Consider the following 25,277-nt stretch of genomic DNA (forward strand, 5'->3'; position numbering starts at 1 on the left):
GACAACGCTTACTGACGGAAGTGTCTGTTGCGATGATCTGTTTTTAGTGAGTGTTTTTGTGTAGATGTCCAGTCATGTGGCAAATCGAAAAGGTGACACAATGAACACTGACTTGGATGTAATTTCTAATAATTCCAGCTCTCTGTGAACTCCCCCACACACAAGGAAGCTTTTTCTTGCATTATATCTCAAGTAAATTAATTGTTTCTTTGACTTAACACTTCATGGTTTAGTGGCCAAAGCTCAGAACCCAGCTGCGACTTTGTTACTGTCCAGACACGGGAACTGTACATCCTTCTTGTCAGTGAATCCCAAGCGGTCATCCCCGAATTTCCTACAGTTCTGTAAATGTTTACCCTGCTGCTCGCTATTTATTTATTTAACAATCACTTGACTGCTCTTCCTGGTGCTTTAATTCACAATATTTACCTCCGTTGTATTAATATTAACTGCTACTAACCCTGGCAACTGTACTGTACTTTTTCTCGTGACTAATTTTGCCTGTACAGAACCAAGGCTTGAAGACAACATTTCACAGTTCTTTGTAGTTCCATATTGGACAGCTGCTTATTCTTGCTGTGCTAACTATTCCTGGGTCTGTAGTTATGCTGTTGTGTATAATTAACAGGGCTTTCAAAGGGGAATGCCTGGACAATTATTTGCATTGTCTGTCTTATTAAAATGTATTTTGAGTACATGGTTGATTTTTCTTTGGATTGAACACTTTCTTTACAAAGTATAGTGGATTTTATTCTACTTATTTATTGCATAGGGTTCCTTTTTTATATGTGTGCTTCAGCACAAGACAGGATATAAATTCATGTAAATGTTTAAACTATTCTCTTTCCCGAGGTCAAATGTTCTGTTCAAATAATTCTGAATTGCAGACCAAGAAAGCATTTTGGCAGCTCCCTGTCCAGTCAAATTAGAACGATTGAATAGAAAGTATTAACCTAATTTTTCAACGTCACATTTCATCCAATACTGTATCCAAACCTTTTTCAGAAGGAATTAAAATGTGGTGACATGCTTTCACGTACATCTCACCGTATAAAACATAGTTGATTGGGACAGATATTTTACAGGATTTCACCTAAGAAGGAACACAAGAGAAACTTGATTTAAAAGATTTGATGGCAAGCCTAAAGGATACGGGAAACAATGTCTTGGGATATTCTGAAGAAGTGCCTCGGAGAAACAGGATCACGTTAAAGATGATCTGGTTGAGACGGAACAAGAATCTCAGCTGTGTTCCTAAAAGTGGGATCTTGTCAGACGTGTCCTACTTTGCTGAGTTTGAGAGCCTGTGCTTGGTGTGATTGTAAAGGCTGGCACGCTGCAGCATCTAGCCCTAGGCTGTAATAGTCAGTGCTTTGTGGTGCCTTCTTATAATACTGCAGCAACGTCACTGAATTTACAAAATACTGCTGCTGTTGAATCGCTTTGACAAATTATGATGTCCTTAATGTTAGGAGATACCAGCGGCATCTTATTCTCACATAAGTGCTTTTCCAAACCTGAGACTGATCTCTAATACTTATGGGTCGTGTCGTGATTTGTAATAAAATCATACAAGTACATACAAGGATTCCCATCTGCAATCAGCATTTCAGGCTACATTTGAATGCCCTCTAGTGAATGATAATGATACTGCATTTGAAAACACAAAGTGACTTGACTGTTATTGGAAATATTTTTCTTACCGAGCTGTAAATGAGATGCACAGCTTAGTTATTTTTGGTTGAGATATTTAAAATAGTCTTCATTTCTTAGTAAGGTCTTAACCCTGGCTCTTAAGACACACGTATACCTGCTCTGAAGTGAGGAGCTTGAGAAATGCCATTGCGCAGCCTGTTAGCACGTAATCAGAGGTTTACGGTCTGTGATGGATGAGATTCCTAATGTATCCCCGGTTTGTTTTTACCGATGTGCAGACCAGGCAGAGCACGCTGCCAGATGCGTTGCTTTAGGGGAGGTGTGGGATAGTAAAGCAGACTGGTTAAACTGAAACCCTGACTCCAGTATTCAAATTGTGCTGTGAGGGCATCGACAGAGAAAGCCCTTTACAGTCCGGTTGCTCCGCTTGGACATGCTTAGAATTACTACACATAGACGAGACGTGTCGCAGCATATCAATTGCTGCTGGCGCGCAGACGTCTGAATTAAAGGGACGAGAAGCACAGAAGCTTTTATTTTGTGTGTTTTTTGGCCTCTGCAGTCTCTGACCATACAAGAAATGTTTGAGTTCAGATTAATAAAGAATTCAGTTTGAGAGAGAGAAACAACAACAGCTAATGAATGCCACCATTGTAGCACAGCCCAGTTATCCTTACTGGAGTTTTAATATAGATGCAAACCCTTGGCAAAGTGCCTTCTTGTGCCCAGCCACACTCACTTCTTTCCTCTGCAGTTTGTCTTTCCCTGTGCTCCGTTTTCTCAGGTCACGACCTCAAATTTCTCTAAAGTAATGAGAAAACCTAGGCTTGCATTTTCTGTTGTAGGACACAAGTACATTAGCTCTGTGTGTCCCAGAGGCATTTCCAGCTACCTTCTTAAAATGGTAATACCAGGCTATTTTAAATGCATCTTGATCTATTGATTGAAACTAATCACCCATTTTTAAGTCATCATAAAAACCCAAATGCAACAAAGCATATGAGCTCTGGTTTAAACCCACACCCATGGGGCAAGGCTTGTCCCATGACTAGGTGTAATATACTAGTATACAATGTTAGTAATTCTTCTAAGAAAAAAAGTCAGCATTAAGAAATCTGTGGTTTCTTAAACGTTGTTTTAATGTATAACTCACTCTACCTTCTGGAACTAAAGGTACTGTAAACATTAAATGTAAATGTAGCGTGTTGCATGTATCCTGACAACCAAGATTGTGACAACAATATTGTGTGGGTTAATATTATTATTCACAGTTGATTTGCAGATCCTATTAATCTCCCTTAACCTTGACATACAAGGCAAGGTTCTCCTGCAGGTGATGAATAGTTCCCCTCGAGTTGGATTCCGGACAGGTTTGTGATGAACAACGGTAGTTTGAATCCCGGAAAGATTCGCAGGACAGATTGTGCCACCACAACCATTGTGATGCGCCGGCCTGCGTGTCCTGTCGCTCGGATGATAAAGCGCAGGTTTAGGTTTATGAATGTGCCGGTGAAGGTGATGGAAGGTCGCTGTCGACTTTATCTAGACTCGCTTTAAACTAATGGCATCGGACAGCAGCCAGCTCTGTTCTGTCTGGGGCACTACTGTATTTCATGTTTTATTTTCTTATTCAGTAATGCAAAATAAGACCACATCACCAATGACATCACTTCCGGCTGCACTCCTGTGGATCTTGTTGAAATCACTCGGGGTGGGGGGGGCGGTTGGGCAAGATGTCATGTTTCAGTCTACCACCAGGGGGAGATGGGAACAGGAGAAACTCGCTACTTTTTTCTACCATATTTGGTCTGAATTTATAAAGCATTTTCCTAATTTTACTTTCTGTAGAATTATGATTCTATAGTGGGAATGGCAAGAAATACATTGAGTATTAATTGTAGCTTACATGCAAGTACTGTAGCATTTGAGCAACCTAAAAAGCTCCATTGAATAACTAATATACTGTTCATGTAGAAATCCTTTGTTCTCAGACAGTATTTAGTCACTTGAATATAGCCAATTGCCATAGTTATTTGTATTAGTTATTTTTATTAAGTAGGACCCAGTGGTGCTTAAATATAAAATAAAAGATGGATATATAGCTCGGTTTGTGCCTGTTTTTACATATCCCAAAATGTTTTACCATCTCCTGAAGCCTTCTAGTTGTGGCAACAACTGCATTGCAGCTGTTTAGACTCCAAAAATATGATATTTTACTTAGCTTATCTGGAGCTATTTATGTGTCTGGGGCCGAGCCAGAAACAAATCAAAACTTCTGAATCCTCTTGGTTTCAGGCAGGTGTTAATGACACCACCAGTTTTAAAGTGTGATTGCAAACAAATGCAGATCTGCCATGTAGAAACAGAGTGGTGCTCATTATTAGATTGCTCTGAAAATTAATGATCTTACAGTGAGATGAGAGCTCAAAGAAAAGGGAGCTACACGATACTGTGATGTGACTTAAATGCATATGAGTGTTTGTTGATAAACATGGTGCAAGTAAAGTGAATTTTACAATACCCAGTGTATTTAGTCCTAGCCTTCATCATTCAGGGACCTTTAGTTTATGTTTTGAATGCAAACCAGAAACCCTCTCAATCCCTAGTACTACCCAGCCCTTAAGGAGTTTAAATACTTTAGATTGGAATTTGAAAAATATCTTCTAACAGCCGTAGTTCAGGATAAAATGGCCTTGTTAGCAATAATGTTTGAAATAAGTGGTTTCTTTCATCTCAGATTTATTTCTAAATGCAGTGACTTTAATGTTCCCTTCATGTTTTAAATGATCAGTTGGGCATTTGTCTCTTGGGCTTGTGATTTTATTACACAGTACATTCATGTTTTCCTCATTGCTGTAAAATCTGTATGGGAAATAGGCTGAGAGTATTCCTTAGCCTGTTTTCCTGTATGATTGATTATACAGTGCAATTCTGAGATTATTTATTCCATTACTTAAATAATGTAAGTAATGCTTCTCCTTCTTTCCCGATTGGTATGCTTATAATTTTTATTATGTTATTATGTCAACCTCTGTGTATTGTGGCTTCTTGCATTTCTAAACTGTGGGAAATGTTGAAGTTGGTATTTACCACTATAAAACCTGTTGATAATATAAGTGTGAAGGAAATTTGGTCTATTCAGTGCACCATCGTTCATTACATTATATGAGAAAATGTCAACATTAAATCTCCTGCACATTCGCTCCCGTTAATGGACACAGGGTGGAGCTGGATTCTTAAAAAATGTAGTTAATCTGAGAAGCTTTTGTTGTTCATAGTATTCATTTCAAAAAAAAAATTCACACGACAGCCACACCTCTCTTTGTATCTCCAGATTACATCTGAGAAAAGGTGTAGTGTTAAGGGATTAAACAAATCAGGCCATTGGTGTCGCACAGTGAAAATGATTAGTAATGATGTCATATCAGCAGATGGTGCAGATTCTTTTAGAAACCCGATTCCAGCGCCTAGAGAATCTGACCCAGAGGGGAAAAAACAAAAGGCCGTCTTTTAGGTTCCTCCCCGTTGACTGTTGATATAAACCTTTCAGTTTTAGATTGAGTACCACTATGGTTTAAGTCACTTTAATTATGTTATCCAGTTTATTTAATTACCTTAACATTTAACATTCTGTGTTAATTGTTAATTGGAAAAAACGCTTGGACCAACACAATTAATAAAGCTAATGTTGTGCTCATGTTTATCTAACTAAACTGTTCCGCCCTGGTGTTCATTTCCATAATGACCAACATCATTAGTGATGGAAGATGCATGCTTCTTGAGCCGTGATCGTTTCTGATGCACTCTCTGTTCACACTCCCTCAGCTGTCCGTCATAAATAAAAGATGCTCCATCAATCAGTGTTAGACCCACCCTAGTGTGCCGGTGAGGATTGAGTAAGGACATCCCAGCACACCAGTAATAAACAAGAGGAGGAAACATCAAGCAAGTCAGCGTTTTGTTAGTTGATGTGGTGAATGATCTATTCATTTAAAATCTCATGGTGGAATTCCCATTTCATATGCAACTGGAAACTCAAAGGTCAAAATGTAAGGAAGCATTTGTGCTGCAAATTTAGAATTTCAGCTTTAACCATGGTTAAACCATGACAATCGGTAATACCAGGTAGGGTGAGTGCTTGTCCGGTGTCGCTAAACCCAACCATTCACTGATGCCACTTCTGCTCTGTTAAGCACAATCCTTACAGCAGGGTTTGGATGGGGGCGTGTATACACTTTAACACTAGGGAAAACCATCTGATACAGAAAGATGTTATTGTTGTTAATAAATGCAGAGTTCTGTGGCATAATCTATGATAGGGATTCTTTTATAAGACCAGCAAGAATCGTGCAATACTCCTACATGTGAATAGGTGAAGCTTGCTAGCTTGACAATTTGGTTTTGTCCTGTGGAGGAAAATAACTCCAAAGCAAAATTTATTTGAGTGTGTCTGCATACTTTGTTTAAATAATAATAATCATGAATGTTATCAATTCAGGTAATCAATTTCATATTCTGAAAGCATTTTTAAATAAACCGGGCATTGATTTGAATAAAGCATTATAAGGTTGTTTTATATATGTTTCAATGGCAGTGCCGGCCCCTCGTGTTGTCCTGCCCTGACAAAATTAAAAACATTTAGCGCAGCAAGGCCACAGGAGTTGTGCCGTGTTAGTCACGCTCTTTAAAAGGGTTAAGATTCGATAGTGGTTAATGGCGATTCCATGTATTCATCCTGGACAATTGATGACAGCTGTTTGTGCCAGACTCCCATGGGGCAGATCTTGCCCGCAGTGAAGAACGTCCTTAAAAACCCTCCACAGTCCCTCCCTCTCCCCCCTGTGTGATAAACAGAGTAAAATGAGGCTTCACCCTCAGCTCTGCCGCGATGCACTTGCCCCTGTAGTAGCCGGGACCGGTCTAGTCCTCTCGCCGTATTCGAAGACTGTCCATTTAAACCCGGAGTGGGCCGGGAGCTTGCCCAGATCTTGGAGCATGATTGATCGCCGCATGGATTGATTGCCAGCGCGACCCCTGTGTAACCGTGTCAGACACGAGGTTGATTCGGAAAGTATGAAGGGATGTTGAGAAAGCTGGTCTGCAGGAGGATCTGTACTTGTAAGCATTCGCTGCATCTCTTTATTGACCTGATGAAACTTATGGCAAGAGATGCTGTTGATTTATTTGTTGATTGTGTGATAGATGGGCTGGGGTTAAGTCTCTCTGCTGACAGTACTGAGAGAGCATGTATGAATGAGTGTGGGGGGGGTCACAGCAGGGCATTTTTGGACGAGGAGCTCCGAATGTGAAATCTTAATCTCGGAAGGGTTGAGAGCCAGCTGGTGATATCTGAGAAGGTGGCAAGTAGGATCTCTGAACCACCGATCATGCTCGTAAAACTGTCCGCCTGTAGACCAATTAATGCCTGGTACACAGTAAGAGTTCTAATGTATTTAGGTTTACATGAACGTCAATTCAGAATGTGAAAATAAGATGTTTCTTTAGTTAATCTGCTTTTGTTTGTGTGTGTGTGTGTGGGGGGTCTATTATCTATACCCTGTAATTCCTGTTAATCTGTAAAATGGGATTATCAGAAGATATGTTGGACTGTGGAGTGAACTCTTGTTAGTTTTTGCTGTTTGTTTGAAGCGGACTCGGTGGTTTGATTGTGTGCATTCTGTGGCCTGTTCTGAGAGCCTCTTATTCATTATGTGCATGTCGGCATCCTTATTGGGGTGTGTGGATCCACTGAATAATTCATAACGATTGATCATTTGTCTGTCTGGTTTCAGTCTTTGCCACTCCACACGCGGGTTAAGAAAATGATTTTTGGAGGGGATCTCGGATGCTCTGCATGTATATGAACGATTCAATTCTCGGTAGATACAGAGTAAACGGAAGGTATTGTGTCAGTATATGAATTAATAACTCTAATACACATATTCTTGAGCCAGTATATCAGCTATTAAAGTGTGACAGTTTTATTTTTCAGGCTGTGGTATTCTGCTAATCTTTCTCTTCAGTTTCTATTCACTCAGTAGTTATCTAATTATCTTAAATTACCGTTTATTTCACAGATAAGAACTTTGATGATGAAGACTCCGTGGATGGGAACAGACCTTCCTCCTCCAGTTCTTCCTCCTCAAAAGCGCCTCCTAGTGGACGCCGGGGGGTCAGCATGGGCTCAATGCGCAGGCCCACGTCCTCTGCTGCCAAGGCCACAGGTGAGAAGCCGCCAGTGACCAGCCAAGCAAGGGGCCTGGATCGTGCGTGCCGCCCATAGCTGCAGCGATCAGGCTTTTATGACAGTGTTTTTATCCAGGAAGAAGCGTTGCAATGTGTTTTTAAGTTCCTGTCTCGAGTCCCAGCAGTTTCATGACGTGCTTCGTTGCGATGAACCGAAAAAGCCTGGCGGGGAGTTTCGGCTCAGTCCTCGCTGGGGACACGGAAGCGTTAAAGGAAGGCTTTGATGGCACGTTTTGAAGAATGTCTGCTATGTTCTTTGATGTAACACAGAATGCTAAATATTAGGAACCGTATTTCTCCAAGTGCCCTTGTTAAAATAGCTCCTAGCGTATTTACGTCCCAGCAGACGAGGAATAACAGACTCCTGTCTTGCCTGGAAGGAAGACCTCAGGTGACGGTCTTCCCTGGTGCCCATACATAACGTCAGCCTGGAGTGAAATAAGCTCCCAGGAAGCCATGGCTGTTAATTCACTGTTATGTGCTCTGCATGCTACGAGGGCATTGCGAAGAACAGTGACTGACCCTGTTGCTGACGGACACTTCATTTTTAAGGTTATGTCTCGTGTTACTTGTGTTTTAGCGGGAATAAACTATTACCCCTTTGATTTTATGTACCTTTTGAGCCTGTGTTTATTCAAATTTGGATATTTGTTGGTTTTGTTTTTCAAACCAGTTTTCCTTCTTTGTTAAAATGTCTGTGTGGGTGGTGGTTGGCCTCGTGATTATTGAAATGTATCTGTTTTAAGAAGCTCCTGTGCTCTGAGAGAGATGACTAACATTTTTCGAAGGACTCTATTGTTCAGATCCGCATGCATGTCAGGGGAGTCCTTTCAGAAAATGAAACGTGAAAAGTCTCATAATACAGGATAGACAGATTCTGAAAAGCATGATTTATTAATTATGCATTTTGTGTGAGAGGTGATATGTATACAGTCTACAGATGGATTGAATGATGCATTTTGAATGATAACACAATCATAAGATGCTCAGTGGCCAACGGGTGATTAGTTGCATATTGAAAAGGAATAAGTATAATTTCTTCCCAAATAAATTAATTTGCAGAAGTTGTATTCGATTCACTTTTACATCATGCAGCGTTATTCCACACAGCCTATCTGTCATGGGAACAGCTTTGAAGAGAGGGGGAGACGTGAAAGATAGCAGAGCTGCGTTTGCTAATTCGATGATTGCTGAGTGTAAAGGGTGTAGGAGTTTTCTCTCGATAATTGGGTGAAAGGTTGGCAACGTGTTTCCCCCTCTGTGTTTTTAGGGAAAGAAGGCGCAAGTGCCGGGGCTGTCGACGAAGAAGACTTTATCCGCGCCTTTGATGATGTCCCCACCGTACAGGTAGTCATTTGACCAAATAAATATAGCAAGATAACTTGAAAAAGAATGCAAATAATTTCCAAATTGTATAAATTTTAGATACTGCTTTTTTTTTTCCTTCTCCTCGTGATTAATTGGATGAGTCCACTTCGATCAAAGACTGTAGTCTCTCTAAAATACTTTTTTTTTAAATTTATATATATTTGTATCATACCCACGCGCTCCCCTTCTGTCTCCTCACAGTCTCCTTTTTTACCTTTTTGTTTTTCAGATCTATTCCAACCGAGAACTTGAGGACTCTATGAACAAGATCAGAGAAGTTTTATCTGATGACAAACACGACTGGGAACACAGAGTGGTTGCTGTAAGCGGCTCCTTTGTGCAATCACTGAATTATACCGTTATATCTATCAATAAGAGGATAATGATTGTCTATTGCTCACACATTCATAAAACAAAGATGGTGTTCTTTTCAGTTTCTTTGTAGTTAATTTGAAGCAACATGTATGACATAAGAAGGTTTTCCTTCTTGTGCTTGCAGTATAATCAGATGTCAGGACGTCAAAACCTTTTGCACATATTTTACTCTTCACTGCTCTCTTTGTAAAGTATTTTATTGCCATGATTTATGTTGTTCATCTGACAGGAGCAAAACCTATTATTAAATTGTTAGCAGCAGTGGGGAAGACGGGCCCTTTGCCCTTAAATTGTACAGATTTTTAAATTTATTTTAAGAAAGTCTGTGTTTTAATTCTCTCTGTAGGTTGTAACTTGCTGCTATTGCAGGCTTGTAATCCAACCACTTCCATCTCATGTAGGAGCCTCAGAAAGTCTGTTTGACACAGGCTTCAGTACTGCGTTTCCTCTATTCACTTCCTAGCTGATGTGGTGAACCGGCCTCCTTAAATGGAAAGAAAACCTGTATTCATTGATCGATGAACTGATATTGATTTGTCCCCCACAGCTGAAGAAGGTGAGGTCTCTACTCATAGCCGGAGCTGCCGAGTATGAAGGCTACTTTCAGCATCTCCGTCTCCTGGACGGCGCTTTCAAACTGTCCGCAAAAGACCTGCGATCACAAGTAGTGAGGGAGGCTTGCATTACACTAGGGTACGCACAACATTTAAAAGTCACGGCATGTCAAGCTTAACTCTTTGCTAGCTAAATTTGTTAGATCTTCAGTCTGGTGTGTTTCTCAAGAATGTTTCAGGTCATTATCTTGTGCTGGTGTTGGCACAGGTCTCCCATCTCTTCTGTGTTCAGAACTCATGGCAGTTTATTTGGGGTGGTGGAGTTAAATCAATATTTGGATACAACTTGTTTTCCTCCTGACTATTAATTAAAATGGTATTTTTCCTTCAACCCCCTTTTAATGAGGAAAGGCAGTCTTGAGGAACACCCAGATTCATTTATTTTCGCTCGTTTGGTGCTAATGTGGATCCGGCGAAGTGTAAATTGCTGAGCATTGGAAATAAATGGCAACATCAATTATGCCTTCGTGACGGACCTGTAATCATTCAAGAAGTTTTAATGCGAGTCTTTCCAATTACAAGCGTCATTGTTTCTTGAATATTACAGATGCGTTAGAGGAGTTTTTATTGATACATAGCTGTGAGGGTAAATGTTTCAAAAGGAAGCAACATCATTTTGGGCGTTTCCAGATTGAAAGTGATCACTTCATATTTTTCTGTTTAGGCACCTGTCTTCGGTTCTGGGCAACAGATTTGACCATGGTGCCGAAACAATCATGCCAACTCTGCTTAACCTCGTTCCGAATAGTGCCAAAATCATGGCCACTTCCGGTATTGCTGCGATACGACTTATCTTGCGTGTGAGTATACGCTCATCTGTCACAGCCCATGCTTTGTTTTGAGAAGTTTGCTGTGACTTTTACACTCTCTGACTTGGAAATGGTTTTTATCCAGATGTAAACCTTTAGAGACCAAACCTTAAGGTGTTGTCCTGTCTGTAATAACTCATGTTCTGTCTGGGAGCTGAAGTCTAGAATTACTGGGGAAAATAAACACAAAATTAAAACTTGTGAAGGAAGCTATTCCCTGTCCTGCAACCACAATGAATACAAACTGAATGTCCTTGGATTGTGATTAGATTTTCTTCATGCAAGTATTTATTTCCCCTCAACACCTAGGTCCAGATTAAATCTTTGACCTTCGAATTACAAAGGCAGGTCTTGACGGCTGCTTTTTGCTGTGCCCAAGGGTTTCCATTCCTGCCTGGAATCCTGACATCATGTACTCGCTCAATCTTTTGATGCAATCTGGGCCCTGGAGTGTAATTTGGTTGAATCTCTGCTAAAAGGATAGACGAACACGATTCACGCAATCTTTTCCACTTAGCCAGAGAAGCTGTTAAAATTGTTTTATGTGCCATCCATTGATTTGTTTCAGGGTTTATTTTGTTATTTTCCTCTTCTCATGTGACCTGTGTCTATTTCAGCACACACACTACCCCAGACTGATTCCCATCATGACAAGTAACTGTACCTCCAAATCTGTGGCTGTTAGAAGGTAAAGAAACACAATTAAATAATAATAATAATCTAAATATTGTTTTTCAAGTAATTGAGATTTGGAAGAGATGCTTTTCTGATCTGCACCCCTTCTGTGTCCTCAGGCGCTGTTATGAGTTTTTAGACCTGCTCCTACAGGAGTGGCCAAAGAACTCTCTAGAGCGGTAAGAGTCCTATGAAGCTTTTACCACACAATCTGGGTTCAGTTGACTAACATAAAAACTAAAATATCTCTGTCTGTCTATCTATTCCACACTTGATGGTAATACCAGACCACTGATGTAAACATTGCTTCTTCAGCATTTCTGTCCATGTATATTGTTTAATATGAGCCGCATTTAAGTTGTCAAGGCCGGCGATTAATTGAAGATCTCTGAACGGGGGGGGGACTGATGAACCTTTACGGGTTAAATTAATGAGCGGAGAAAATGAAAGCAGTGCATCTCGGCAGTTTCTATAGCAACCAAGGCAAGACCTTTAAAAATGCATCCTGAGCCCACGTCCCCTTTCAATTTCCCAAACGGCTTTGTGATGTAAAGATAACTTGCAAAAAAGCTTGTTTGTTGAGATTAAATGTCACAAGCTTTACCCTACTATTGATTTTATTTGGGTGGTGGTTGTTGTTGTTGTTGTTCACCTCAGACTGGTCTGGGTTTATGGGAAGGTGGGACAGGTTCACGTCTCGAATTCTTGAAGTCATGTTTCCTTGTTCTCCCAGACATGTGTCAGTCCTGACAGAGACCATTAAGAAGGGGATCCACGATGCTGATTCAGAAGCCAGATCAGTCGCCAGAAAGTAAGTTTCTCTTTTATTTTTTTATTTTTCTTGAACGCAGAGGGAACCACCTAACAGGCTGAGTTACTCATATTAGATTACAAGCATGACTGTAGTTCAATCCTGTTAAAGATTCACAATATAGTCAGTTTCATATGTAATTATACAATACAATTATTTTAACTAGCATTATAAAGTAAATCGATTCAACTGTCTGCATTTAATACTTCTCTGATTATCACTTCATCAGATTGTCTATAAGATGGTATTCGGGGGAAGACCCTGCTTTTGTAATGGGGTCCTTTTTTAAAAAGAGAGATGGCTAAGATTGTTTCCTGTATTGTTTTTAACAATATTTCAGTTTATAATATATGAAAACAATCTGCATATTTATTAACTGAAATACATTTATTTGTATTTCTGAATTACACCAATGGGGTATTTGTGTTTATTACTAAGGAAGCTGTGGAATCCTATTAATAATAATAATAATATTAGTGTTATAATTCATCTGTTGTTTGATAATTAATGGCTCTCTGTGTTGATGCTCCTTCAAGGTGTTACTGGGGATTTCACAGTAACTTTAGTCGGGAGGCAGAGCAGCTTTTCCAAGCTCTGGAGTCGTCCTACCAGAAAGCCCTGCAGTCTCACCTGAAGAACTCGGACAGCATCGTGTCTCTGCCCCAGTCGGACCGATCGTCCTCCAGCTCCCAGGAGAGCCTCAAGTGAGCCCCCCCCCCACATCGCTGAGCACTTTCACAGGGTTTACTGCACGTGCGCTGTGGAAATAAGCCTTATGCCAATGGACTTTGTTACTAGACAGTGATTTTTCTTAAAGTGTTGATGGAATATTTGAATAGTGTATTTTGCATTTATATCCACATTTGATGTTATTGACCGTGTAAATTACTTCCAGCTGTAGTTCATGAATCTTTTTGGGAAATGTTTGATGTGTGGTCTGTGGCTGACAATTCCTTATTGTTGATCCAGAATAACCACAGTGGTGATATTGCATTATATCCATTATAAAAGAGATCACTTCTCACCGGATGCTTGGATTATAACAAGAAAAAGAAAAATAATGATTTCTGTGTGTTGCTGTCTTAGGTCAGACTAATTATAAGGCAGGATAAGGCAATTAACATGCTAATCCAATATCCACGGCTTGTCTTGAGAAATAAATGGAGTGCTGCCAAATAGATCCTGAAATGGGGAGAGTAATCTCCCTGGACAACATGCACCGCTGCTCGTGCTAACGGCAACTAGTGACAGGGTTTCCGTTGAGATGCAGCAGGTAGCAAATCTCTTCCCCGGATCAATCTTTAATGATCCTCCGCGACATGTAAGTCACAGCTGCTAGAGGCTTTAAGTGCATAGCTGGATTTTCTGCGTATTGAAAAATAGTTATGGTATACGCGGTTACTCCGTCTGTGGTTTACCTAGAGTGCCTGTATTGTCCTCTAAGGAGATGGCTGTGTCTGGGGCTGCCAACACGGCACTGTCAGCTGGGCGAGTAATTGGTGGTTAGAGCTGCGTGTGGTGGAAGCGGAGAAGCGAGAGCCAGGGTGACGTACCAGGTTTAATGACTAAGAGAGACCATTCCCTCTCACATGGGCTTAAATTAATTCAACTCGAAAGGCATTTAGTATTGTGTATCAACAGCAGGAACGTTAAACTGTGAAGAAATTTAGTTTTTTAGTATTTAGTTTTTATTAAAAAAAAATAGAATTGCAAATCATTTAAGTAACAACTTAATTATTGTCCATCATAGATTTACATTATATTTTTTTAAATAATTAATGTAATTATTTAGTAAAGCATTGACAATGCTAAAGTGTCGATCTAGAATTCCATATCTATGGTTTTGACAGTGCTGTTCACAGCTTCATTGTGTAATGAAAGTTGACATTCGGCCCAGCTAACAAGGGGGCAGCAGTAGTTTTCATTCAGCTTGACACGACCCTCTTGATTTCTGCAAAATCTTGTGTCTCACAGCCACAGCTCGCCTCCTGCAGCAGCTTCTCAGCTGCGCAGATTTCTGTGTGTGGGGCTTAGTGGCATCACGCAGAAACACTCCAAGAACGCGCGTCTCTGAATCTCTGCGCAGAGCTGCGCTTCTCAAACGCTGCATTGTACTGGAATTTATGCGCCTCAGCCAAATATCGAAAATAAATGTGTATTGCGTGTTGACATAAACAAACAAACGTGATCAATGCACAATGAATGAAGACGAGATGGAGGAGAGTAGTGTGGGTGAAACTTCACAGCAAAGTGACCCAGCTAATCTGTCCCGAAGAAAGGTGTGTTGTTGATAGTGTGGACATGAAGACAACTGATACAGAACAGGGAAACGTAATTCAACGTCAGTTGTGTCCTATTATTTTTGATTTACGAACAGTACAAAATGGCCATTATACCGTCATATCGCCAAAAATGTGAAAAATACCATGATACTGTATTTTGGCCATATCGCCCAGCCCTAAAATAATGAATATTTTGTGAAATAATAGTTTATAAAATAAAATGATATATTATAATCTATTCATGAATGTCCTTCTGTGTCCTCAGCCGACCTCTGTCCACCAAGAGGAGTCCGACTGGAAGCAGTGTGTCCAGAAGTAAGAAGTGTTTTTGTTCTGTTGTGTCAATCTGTGATTCTGTCTCGATGAAGCTCTGTCCCTTTAAAGCTGTTGTCTGGTTTGAAAGTAAGATGTCCAGTAGTATTTGTGTACCTTCCTCTGCCCACAAGAAAACTAGGAACTAGAGCCATTGTCCTTTCTCCAGTACCTTCTTTTCTCAAGTGATATATTTCCCTAATGCCTATCCCTGTTCCCCACAAAAGCCTCCTCGGTGAGCTCCAAATCCGCCACCACCCCGGGCTCCCTGCAGCGCTCTCGCAGCGACATCGACGTGAACGCGGCTGCCACCGCCAAGTCCCGGATGACGGCCGTCCCCCCGGCGTCGCCCTTCAGCTCGGCAGCCGCCCTGCCCCCTGGCTCCTACGCGTCTCTAGGTAACCAGCCACACCCGTCACTGCTCCATGACAGACACTCGTGATCTGCAGATCTCTTGTCTTTCTTGCCACTTCCCAATTGATGGTGAGAAACAGAACCGACTGGCTCTCGTTCGGGGAGTCTGACGGCACCCAGAGTAATGCGGGGCAGTGCTGTGAAAGGGAGGGAGAGGAGAGGGCTTTAGTCACCTCTTTGCATTTTTGTGTTACATATTTTTCTTTGCTATTGACTGGTCGAAGATTAATCTTTCATTGACTGAATGGTATCGTGGGAGTTAGTTACAGTGTTAAAAAAACTTCTGAGGGAATATAGCATAATTAACCACAATGCTATATCCTTAGCTTGCAGTATATATATTACTTCACATTGCATCAGTAGCTTCCTATTTGATGTTTAATATGAAATTATTCAGTCTTATGCTCACAGCTTCTAATGTTCAAAAGTCCTCCCTTCCCACCTGTAATAATGTTTGAATCACTGAGTACGCATGAGAGATTGGGGCCAAACCTGCAGAGAACATTTTGACTGTTTAGATTTGCTTTGTTTTAAAAAATGAACAAAGCGTGGAATGAACACCGCTCTGCATCTCAGACCAGATCCCCCGGCTCCTGCTAACCTATACTAATGTGTCCCTGTTATCCCTCTCCCCGCTCTCTTGTCTTTGCTTAAAGATGGTACGCCCGCTAAATCCGAGGGTAAGATGTCTGTGTCTGTAACGAGTCTGTCAACGAATCTGTATTCCTCGTGGTCTCTGTTTCCACGGTATATATATACACCATGTACCTGGTGCCCATCTGTGGAGAGTGGTGCTCTGCATGCTCTGTCTGCATGGTTGTACCTCCCTCTCCTTAATTATATCTTTATAATGAAAAAGGTCAGGTTTTATTTTATAAAAAGGTGATTATTGACTTTAAAAATGTTTTGTTTTTTTAAATAAGTCTCATACTGTAATGCTGTTTGGCAATGGATTAAGTTCTTAGATCTACTGCGAATCCTCATAGCATATTGGATCACCTTAACTTGGTCTCCACAGTCCCTTCAGTGTTTTTCATTTGTTTGTCTTTGTATTTTATTTGTTGGCACGTGTTACAAAGTAGTATGAAAGCTATATATGTGATTTCTTCAAAGCTTGCTTTAAAGAATTTAGTCACCTTTTATAAGGGAAATGGCATGCAGAAATGGTGGTCACAGGAATCAATGTGTGTGTAATATACTGTGTTTGACTTCAGAAGACTTTTTCTTCTTTTGGTTGAGTTCAACTTGGCTTGTTAACTTGTTTAAGATGGAGTATCATACATGCTTTAAATGTCCAGATTTGAAAGGACATGTTTAGCCAAAAAGGTTATTTTCTGGTTTGCCCAAGGGACTACACGACCAAAATATTCTGGAAATCTTCCATGTTGACTTTGTCTCAGTTTCTCTTGCATGGGGTCATAAAAAAAATGTAGATTCCTGTCAAATCTTGTGAAGCAAAACAAAATATATTAGGGAGCACAATTTGGGAGACTCACGGTTGAGGGGAATTGTTCCAGGTCACGTGATGGCCAGCGATGTAATATTCTGCTGTACTAACAAGCGTTACTATGCGGTGCATCTACTAATGGTGCACTACTGCTGTCTTAGAGAACCCAGAGAAAGAATAACGTTTCATGCTGGAGAGACTAGAAACCCTAGCAGTGTGATGCTTTTGCTGCAATGCAGTCTTTTTTTTTTCTTCTTTCTAGCAATGTGTGTTTTTCAGGGGAACAACAAATCCCAATGCGATATTAGTACAAAAAAATGTTTAGCTAAACCCTAGCTAAGGTACATCGAGCACTGATTCCTCGCATTCAATAGGCTGCTGTACTCATTTGCTTTTCTACTAGTACTGTGATCAGCCAGCATAATTTCCTGTTAATGATTTGTGATTACATAAAAAACAAAAACAGTTCAGATGCAATGGAGGTCATAAGAAGTATCCTCGATCTTCTTTCTCCCATGTAGTGAATTTGCTGTGCTTCGCTTGTTTATAATAGTTGTGATAATGACTTTTATCATCCTCTACTGCTAAATCTAAAAATGCAATATCTGCTTGTCTAAGGGAACATTTACTTAGGCATGATGTTTCTCAGGGTTAGATTCACTGAGGAATGTGCTTTTTAGCGATTGCTCTGAAAATCTGCAGACTAAGTAAATGGCATAGACTTATTCTAATGTTACACATATAGAGGTAAACGTGTTTTTTTTTTAACAGTTGAAGTGTGTTGGGGAGATTTAAAAATTAGAAAACTGATTCAATTTGCTGTGAAAGTTCAGATCTAGCATTGCCTCGGTAGTGATGCATCTATGCTGTGCATGCCCTTGGGTCAGATGGGCTGTGTTTGGGTGAAATCACCAAACTGTTTATTGGTTATCCAGAAGAAAATAGCACAAAGTTATTTGGTTGTTGCCAGGGGACTGAGAGAGTCAGTTTAGTTGTGATTTAGTTGTGATAGTCTGATCGGAGATGTGACCCAGAAAGCTATTCTGAAATTAAGTGTGACATTTATTAGAATTAATCAAAAAAACAACATTGATATTGACCCTTTTCAACTCAATATTGAAGAAATGCCATTTTGTTTGTACCTCACTGACTCCCCCATGAAAAACACTGCAGGCAATTGTTTAACTAGAAATTGATTAATTTAATTGTGATGTTCCCAGTGTCCACATGCTTTCCCAAATAAAATAAAAAACACGATATTTGCAGATGTTAAAATGTATCTCGGCCTCCATAATAAGCTTCTGTAACCGTATAGTGGAAGAAATGATTAAAATACTTTTGTGTGTGGATGACAATGTGTGCAGCAATTCCTGGAATGAGATGTTGGAGATGGAGTGTGTGCGTGTGCATATACTGTGATGGTCTTCCATGCCGATTGTCTACACTGGTGGTGTTCAATTAAAAGATGGTGTTTCAACATCTCGACACACATCTCTATGACCTCTTCTGAGAGCAAATACTACTTTTGCACCGTGTGTCAGTGTTTCTTGTTGTGTCCAAGTGTAAAAACATCCTGTCTGGGGTCCACGTAATCTACGAGATGTATGTAAAACGGTCAGGGCTGAGTCTTCACACACGTCTTCTACGCGAGAGCGCGGGAAAGTGAGTTGTGTGGATTTCGCGTTTGCTGACCCGCCGCTTTCTGTTTCTCCCGCAGGTCGCGTGCGCACCAGGCGCCAGAGCTCGGGCAGCACCGTGGGCGTCAGCTCCACCACCACCGACAGCAGGGGGCGCAGTAGGGCCAAGGTGGTCTCTCAGTCTCAACGTGAGTACACGGCCCTCTCTCCTGGAGCTGAGGCAAGACGGGTGTAATCGATGACTCCCATGCCATAAACAACAGCTCACGTCTTGACTGGCACTGCTCTTTCACACGTGGGCCGCATTCAGAAAATCATTTCCTGTCATGCTATTTTACTACTGTTTTTCTTTTCTTTCCCTTTACTGTGAAGGCAAGAACATCACACAATACTAAAGCATCTTACAGATGTTTTCAATTTTCTGTTTTGTCTTAACAACATTTAGTAAACGTAGCTTGGTGGAAAATACTTTGTGAATGTGGCCAGGAGTGCATTGTGGGTACCAAAGATCTCTCACTCCCAGTATGACAATGGACTATTTTAACAAGACTTCATTTTTTTAATATAATGACTTTGTAATAATTTTGGCTCAGTGATATATTTTATAATATTAAAATACTGTTAGAATGTTGTCTATTTGTTTTACTTTGGTGTCATTTTAGTCAGACGTTCCTGCTAAAGGCATAAATTGCCCACTTCTGACTCTTAAGGGGGGGAAAAAAACTCCCCAATGTCCTAACAATGTGGCTCCTTTATCTTGGGCATTTTATATGTGTAAATATAAAGAGGCCTGACTTTGAGTAACTCTTTGAGTCCAGGCCAGCCTAGGCTGCATAAGCTGCATTACATTTCTGAATAATCACTCAATAAATACATACAACCCACAAGACTTATCATACTGACAAGGTGAGATTAAAGGATCTGAGCAAATGCACCCATTTTTTAATGACACACTCATTGCACGCTGGGTTTGATTTCTCTCGTTGACTGTGTGTAACGCGCTGCTTCTCACTGTCCTCTGGCCTGCTTTCATTAACAAGGATCCAGATCAGCTAACCCTGCCGGCGGTAAGCCCTTCTGCCTGTCATAAGAAGTCCCTCCTAGGGTTCACTGCATGCCTGTACATTGCTTTTTATCATTTCAGCAGTTGTTCTCCTTGATAGCGGTGATAATTTGATGCTGCATGACATTTTTCAGATAATCTAGTTTTTTTTGTTTTTTTTTTTATGATAAAATCTAGTTTCTAGTCAGCGCCATTAAGAACGTGGAATTCCTGCACATTTCAGCATTTTCTTTCTCTTCATTTCTTTTCTTTTGATAACACGCTTCTCTTTAGAACAGTTAGGTCCCGCTTTCTAACTCTGCATGTTTGTCTTGCAACCTTTTTTCTTTTTTGTTTCTGTCCCTGAAGCTGAATTGCCATACAGATGTTGTTTAAACATGCCTCAGCATCTCAATCCAGGTGTTTTTATACACCGTTGGATGTGATGCTCCGTTCAGTGTTGAGTGATTGTTGGTCATTGAACTTGTTTTCAGTAAATAGCATCCAATGGCACTGTCTGTTGTCTTCAGCACATCTGTCTGATCTGGATTGTTTACAGAACTACACAAATCTCTCCACACATTTGTTTTTACATTTGTAATAAAGCAAATGTACATTGCGATGAAGATTCTTTTTAAATGGTGGTAGCTGGCTGAAATGACAGCCTCGATTGTGATGGTTTTCAGCTTTAAAACAGTGATATTGCATGTGAAATCGATGTGTGTTTAACAAGATGTTTCATAGTTTAATATCAGTGTTGCATGTCATCGGATTATGTCCCAGGATTCACCTGTTGCTCTCCAGCTCCTAAAATGAACACATGAACAGGAGGTTATTGTGTCTCAGTTACGATGATGCCGGTGAAGGTGTCGACAATCTGCCACGTCGTGACTCCCCGCACTGTAGCTTTCCTCTGAGGCTGACCCTGCTGTGGATTGTGTGTTCTAGCCGGCAGTCGTTCCAGCTCTCCTGGGAAGCTCCTTGGCCACACGTACGGACGAGTTCCACGGGCCGTTGCATCGGCGACCCCCACAGACAAGCGCAGCAAGATCCCCCGGAGCCAGGGCTGCAGCCGGGAGACCAGCCCCAGCCGGCTGGGATTAGGTAAGTCCACACAGCCTAGGAACACCGCCTCCGGGAGTAAGATCTTAAGTCTTACGAAGCCCCACATTCATAGTCAGGTTTCATCCTTTTCTTGGCCTGTTGCTGAAGCTGCCAGTGACGGTTATATTTGTCCTGGAAAACAGTGTGATTTTGGTCATTTGATGGGTCTCAGAGAACAAAGAGACTCCTCTGACAATCTTCTAGGCTGACGTCTTCCTGTATAAAGATATCTTTAACTGCTTGAGAGGGAACACTATAAACATAGCACGCTTTATTGTACAGGACAGATTTTAATTAGAGCTCCATTAGGGGCTTCACATCTCACAAATTAATCACACCAGCGGGGCGGCAGGGGATCCGAGAAGCAGGAAAGCAGGCCCCATCGATTAGAAAGCGGCCATGGACATGTGATGGAGCTGATGTTCTGTTTGCCCATCTAAATTAATGTGTGTACATATCTCAGTGACCACCGTAATTGAACTCTCACTGCATCATGGTAATTGATCACCTGTGGGACTATTAAACCAGCGCCTTCCATCTCGGCTTCTCATCTGTGTGCAAACCAAGTGCTGTTACTCACTTTGCTGAGATCACCATATCCGTCAGCTCATCCCAAGAAATACTGTCATCACGGCATCCAGGAGGGCTGTGAAAACACTCTACTGCATTTTAGCATCTGGGTATAAATCAGAATCGTTCCGATGAACCCCTGATAAAGCGGCATCCTTCGTTAATTGTACAGCTGATTATGGAGATGAACTTGCTGGTAAATAATATTGGGTTAATAAGCTGTACTGCATTTGGGATGTGGAACATGGTCAACAGATGAATCCAGAAGGCACATTATTAAAGTGTTCGGCAGATTGCTCTCCTCCCTCTCTAACCACCCAGTGTACGTGTGACTGTGGGGTAAAACAACGAAGGAGGGAAAATAGTATGTTCAGTGCATTCATTTGGCATGCATTTCTTTTCAACTATGACTGAATGTATATTTTATGATTTACTGATTCCCTTTTACAAATGTGATGTTTGAGATAAGGAAGAGGTTAATCTGTGGTTACAGGAATCAAAAACAAAAATAGAATAAAAGCAATATTTTTCCAAGCTTTCCTGTGACGTGAGGCTGGGAATGGTAACTGGATTTTACTTATTGTTTATACTTTTGATTATACTTATTGGCATTATTTTTCAAGTCAAGTCCAGTTGAAGCAGGTATGTTTATTTATTCGAAAGAGAACGTAATTCGTGTAACGAGTAATCATTTCTGGAAATCCCACAATCTACGTGGGGGAATCACTTCCAGTGTAATATGCGTTTCAAAAACTGTGCCGTCACATTTCCCTCCTTTTTCAAAGGAAACTTCAACTCTAACCTACTTCCGCTTTCAATGTGTGTCTGTTCAGCTACTAATGTGTCTGAAAGCAAAATCCCCACTTTCTCCAGCCGGGCCCTGAGCAGGAGGCTGACTTCACTAACCAGTTAACCTGTGTCTTGAGCTCCTGGGTGTGTGATAAACCTTGTTGTCTGACACTCTTCCCTACCACACGCTAGCACGGAGCAGCCGTATCCCCCGACCCAGCATGAGTCAGGGGTGCAGCCGCGACACCAGTCGTGAGAGCAGTCGAGATACGAGCCCGGCTAGGGGCTTCACTCCTCTGGGTGAGTACACGATGGCACCGGAGCTCCCCACGTGCCACTGCCCCTGCCCTCCCCCCCACACGGCGAATGCTCCTTAATCAGGATGCCAAGGTCTTCTTTTTCGACGTCTTCCCTCTCTTCTTTTGTTGCTTTCCCTTCTTTCTGCATGCACTAATGACCTCCTGCACTGTGTCAGATTGTCTAGCCACACTTGCTCTTTGGAGATGGTTTCAAGGAATGTTTCAGCCAGCTGCATGTAACCAGAAATTCTCAAATCACATAGTGTGAACCTCGATGAATGCAAGCAAATGCACAGAAAATCAGGTTATAAATGCCAGCAAAGTCTTACTGGTTTTATTATTCTGCTCCTGTAGAGTCCAGGGCGACTTTAAAATATAAGCGCGATACAAAGGGCAATAATTACTACTATACTGTACTGTGTGAGTTATTTCATGAGGTTGTTTTCCTCAGCGTACCTGTTCAGACTGCGCGTCTGAAAAGGTATTTGATATTGAGAAATATTCTGCAGACTCTTTGTCCTGCTAACAGATTTAAAAATGCAGATTTTAGGGTCTAATAGACAAACAGTACCCATGGAGTTTTTTAACAGGAGACAGTCAGGGAAGGTTTGAGCACAGACAGGCACAGTCAAATCAATGAGAGTTGTAGAGAAACGGGCGAACCCAGAGGGCCAGTCAAGCAGCCAGATGCAATTACTCCTACGGTCTTTAGTCAGCAAGTCATCACACTGTGTGCGTTTGACCCGGTGCAGGAGAACTGGGGCCAGTCCTTACGAAAAGGCCGAGATGACATTTTGCGGAGACTCGTGTCTTTGAAGAGATAACAACATTTCTTCATTGTGATAATAGATAAATGTGATTTTTTAGGCCAGCATTTTCCTAAATAGCCCTCTGAGCCTGATTAATTGGGTGAGTATTGCAGTATAATTATTATATTTTTTACCCAAGATTATAACAAAATCTTTGGGTATGCAGTAATTGTGTGTTTTTTTATTATTAATTAATAATTAATATACATCCTTTGTATAAAATTACATCTGGATTTGAAGATGTATACCGTGTCTCTGTAGCAGGCTAATTTAAGTCCATTTTGAAACCAAATTAAAAAGTAGATTATAAAATATGTAGAAATGTAGATATATGCACTTATGTTTATGCTAGGTTTAAATACCTTATCCAGTGACGGATTATAAATCCCAGTCTCAGGCTTATTATTTTAATCTACTTTAATGTGTACAATTTCTATTGACATACTATGTGATAGCATTTAGTAAGAAACTCTGAAATGTAAGCATCACGAAAACATATCCTACCATGGATGGGATGCTCTGAAGTGAAGTGCCAATATAAGAAGAGCTCACCCAAAAATGATCCACAGTTCAAATAAATTAGTGCTGGTTGTACATTATAATACACATTGATGAATCCTCTCTCTGGTAAATTAAAAGTCTGGTCCACATCCACAACAGACTCCAAAGGCCTATCAGCTCATTGTGACAAACTATACAATCGAGTGTATTTACCAGTCAGCGCCGTCTGAGAAACAGAATTGAATATCGTAATGGTGGGATGGTGTTTCAACACAGCAGGGTCTTCCTCAGACAGCATGAGGTACCTGTATAATATATTTGTAATTAGAAGTATAATCTGTCCTTCGTTCTCTTCCACCCATACAGTCGGGTTTTGGTTCTCATTGTTAATTCGTCAGCAATAATCCAACCTGGGCAATTTATGTCAATAGGTTAATAGTCTTAATATGGATTGTAAACTCGTGAACAGTAGTTTTTAATTTGTTTATTTTTATTTCTGTTTGTTTGTTAACCATTTCCTAAGCATTGGGATTTCTTAGTGAAGCAGTTATTAAACCTATTACCTTTGTTTTAACCGTTTATGATTTCTATGGATGATATAAATCTGACTCTGCTGACTTTATCCAGTCCTGAAACCTCTGTTGTTCGTAGTGTCTGGTGGTTAGAAACAGGATGACTTTCCAAGCATAATTTCTTTAGTGCAACATTTGCCTTATCGTTTCCTTTACAATATAAACCCATGCTAATCTTAAATGTATTGAAACAATTTGTACCTGTAAACCCATTTACTTTCAGAAAGTAAAAGACCTCTTTGTACTGGAGCAATATGCCAGGGAGAGCTTCCTGGGAACGGGAACACTTAAGAGTGCATGTTTTGCTACTTGAGGAGTTTGGCCTTCTCTGGTGACTGAAAGTCCTGGCAAACAACGCCCAGCAGCTCTGTGCATCTGGAAATGTCCCCAGGCAGCGTCTGTATCTTCTAAATGCAATGACCGATGAGATACAAAGGCCTCTGGTGCTTGTGAATGCAGCCTTTCTTACCCGAGATCCCACACACAGCCTCATAGCATCATTGCAATGTTGTCCTGCTACAGGTGTGTGTGTCACAATCACATGGTGTTTCTGCATGTCCCAGCATCCGACTCACGGGCTGTGAAAGCAGGCCGAGCAGCCGGCTCCCATCTCTCCCCAGAGCCGCGGCTTTGCGGACGACAGTTGCTGGTTACTCTAAGCGGCACAGAGTGTGTGACACTAACCCCCGGGGTATCACCCTTCCTTTCCTTTGCAGCCTCCCGACGCCACTCTCGCTCCACCAGCGCGCTGTCCACAGCCGATTCTGTCGGCCAGTCAGGTGAACCAGTTGCTAGTCACGTTGCATGCCATACCCTACCCTTCACCACTGCCTGTCCTTGACTGCAGAGGATAAGGTCACACTTGGCATGTGCTCATCGTGTTTGAAGCAGATAGATGTGTATAGAGAGCAAGAGCTTGCACCTTAATATTGTAGAGGATGAACC

General features: G+C 41.1%; 1 protein-coding gene across 8 annotated transcripts in view; it reads left to right on the plus strand.

The window, feature by feature from the left end:
* The window catches only part of clasp1a (cytoplasmic linker associated protein 1a), an 89,305-nt gene that overhangs the window by 35,685 nt on the left and 28,343 nt on the right, over window positions 1–25,277 (plus strand). For 6 of the 8 annotated variants that reach the window (XM_066687289.1, XM_066687291.1, XM_066687288.1 and 3 more), the window contains 15 exons: window positions 7,734–7,880; window positions 9,173–9,249; window positions 9,500–9,592; window positions 10,193–10,338; window positions 10,924–11,059; window positions 11,686–11,756; window positions 11,863–11,922; window positions 12,477–12,554; window positions 13,091–13,258; window positions 15,102–15,151; window positions 15,376–15,546; window positions 18,727–18,834; window positions 20,637–20,792; window positions 22,344–22,451; window positions 25,049–25,111. In XM_066687289.1, coding sequence (XP_066543386.1) covers window positions 7,734–7,880; window positions 9,173–9,249; window positions 9,500–9,592; window positions 10,193–10,338; window positions 10,924–11,059; window positions 11,686–11,756; window positions 11,863–11,922; window positions 12,477–12,554; window positions 13,091–13,258; window positions 15,102–15,151; window positions 15,376–15,546; window positions 18,727–18,834; window positions 20,637–20,792; window positions 22,344–22,451; window positions 25,049–25,111 — 1,632 coding nt within the window. The remainder of the gene's footprint in view (window positions 1–7,733; window positions 7,881–9,172; window positions 9,250–9,499; window positions 9,593–10,192; window positions 10,339–10,923; window positions 11,060–11,685; window positions 11,757–11,862; window positions 11,923–12,476; window positions 12,555–13,090; window positions 13,259–15,101; window positions 15,152–15,375; window positions 15,547–18,726; window positions 18,835–20,636; window positions 20,793–22,343; window positions 22,452–25,048; window positions 25,112–25,277) is intronic. The other 2 variants (XM_066687294.1, XM_066687293.1) reach the window with 1 other exon arrangement.

Source organism: Amia ocellicauda, chromosome 16 (genome assembly GCF_036373705.1).
Source record: "Amia ocellicauda isolate fAmiCal2 chromosome 16, fAmiCal2.hap1, whole genome shotgun sequence".
Classification (NCBI taxonomy): domain Eukaryota; kingdom Metazoa; phylum Chordata; class Actinopteri; order Amiiformes; family Amiidae; genus Amia; species Amia ocellicauda.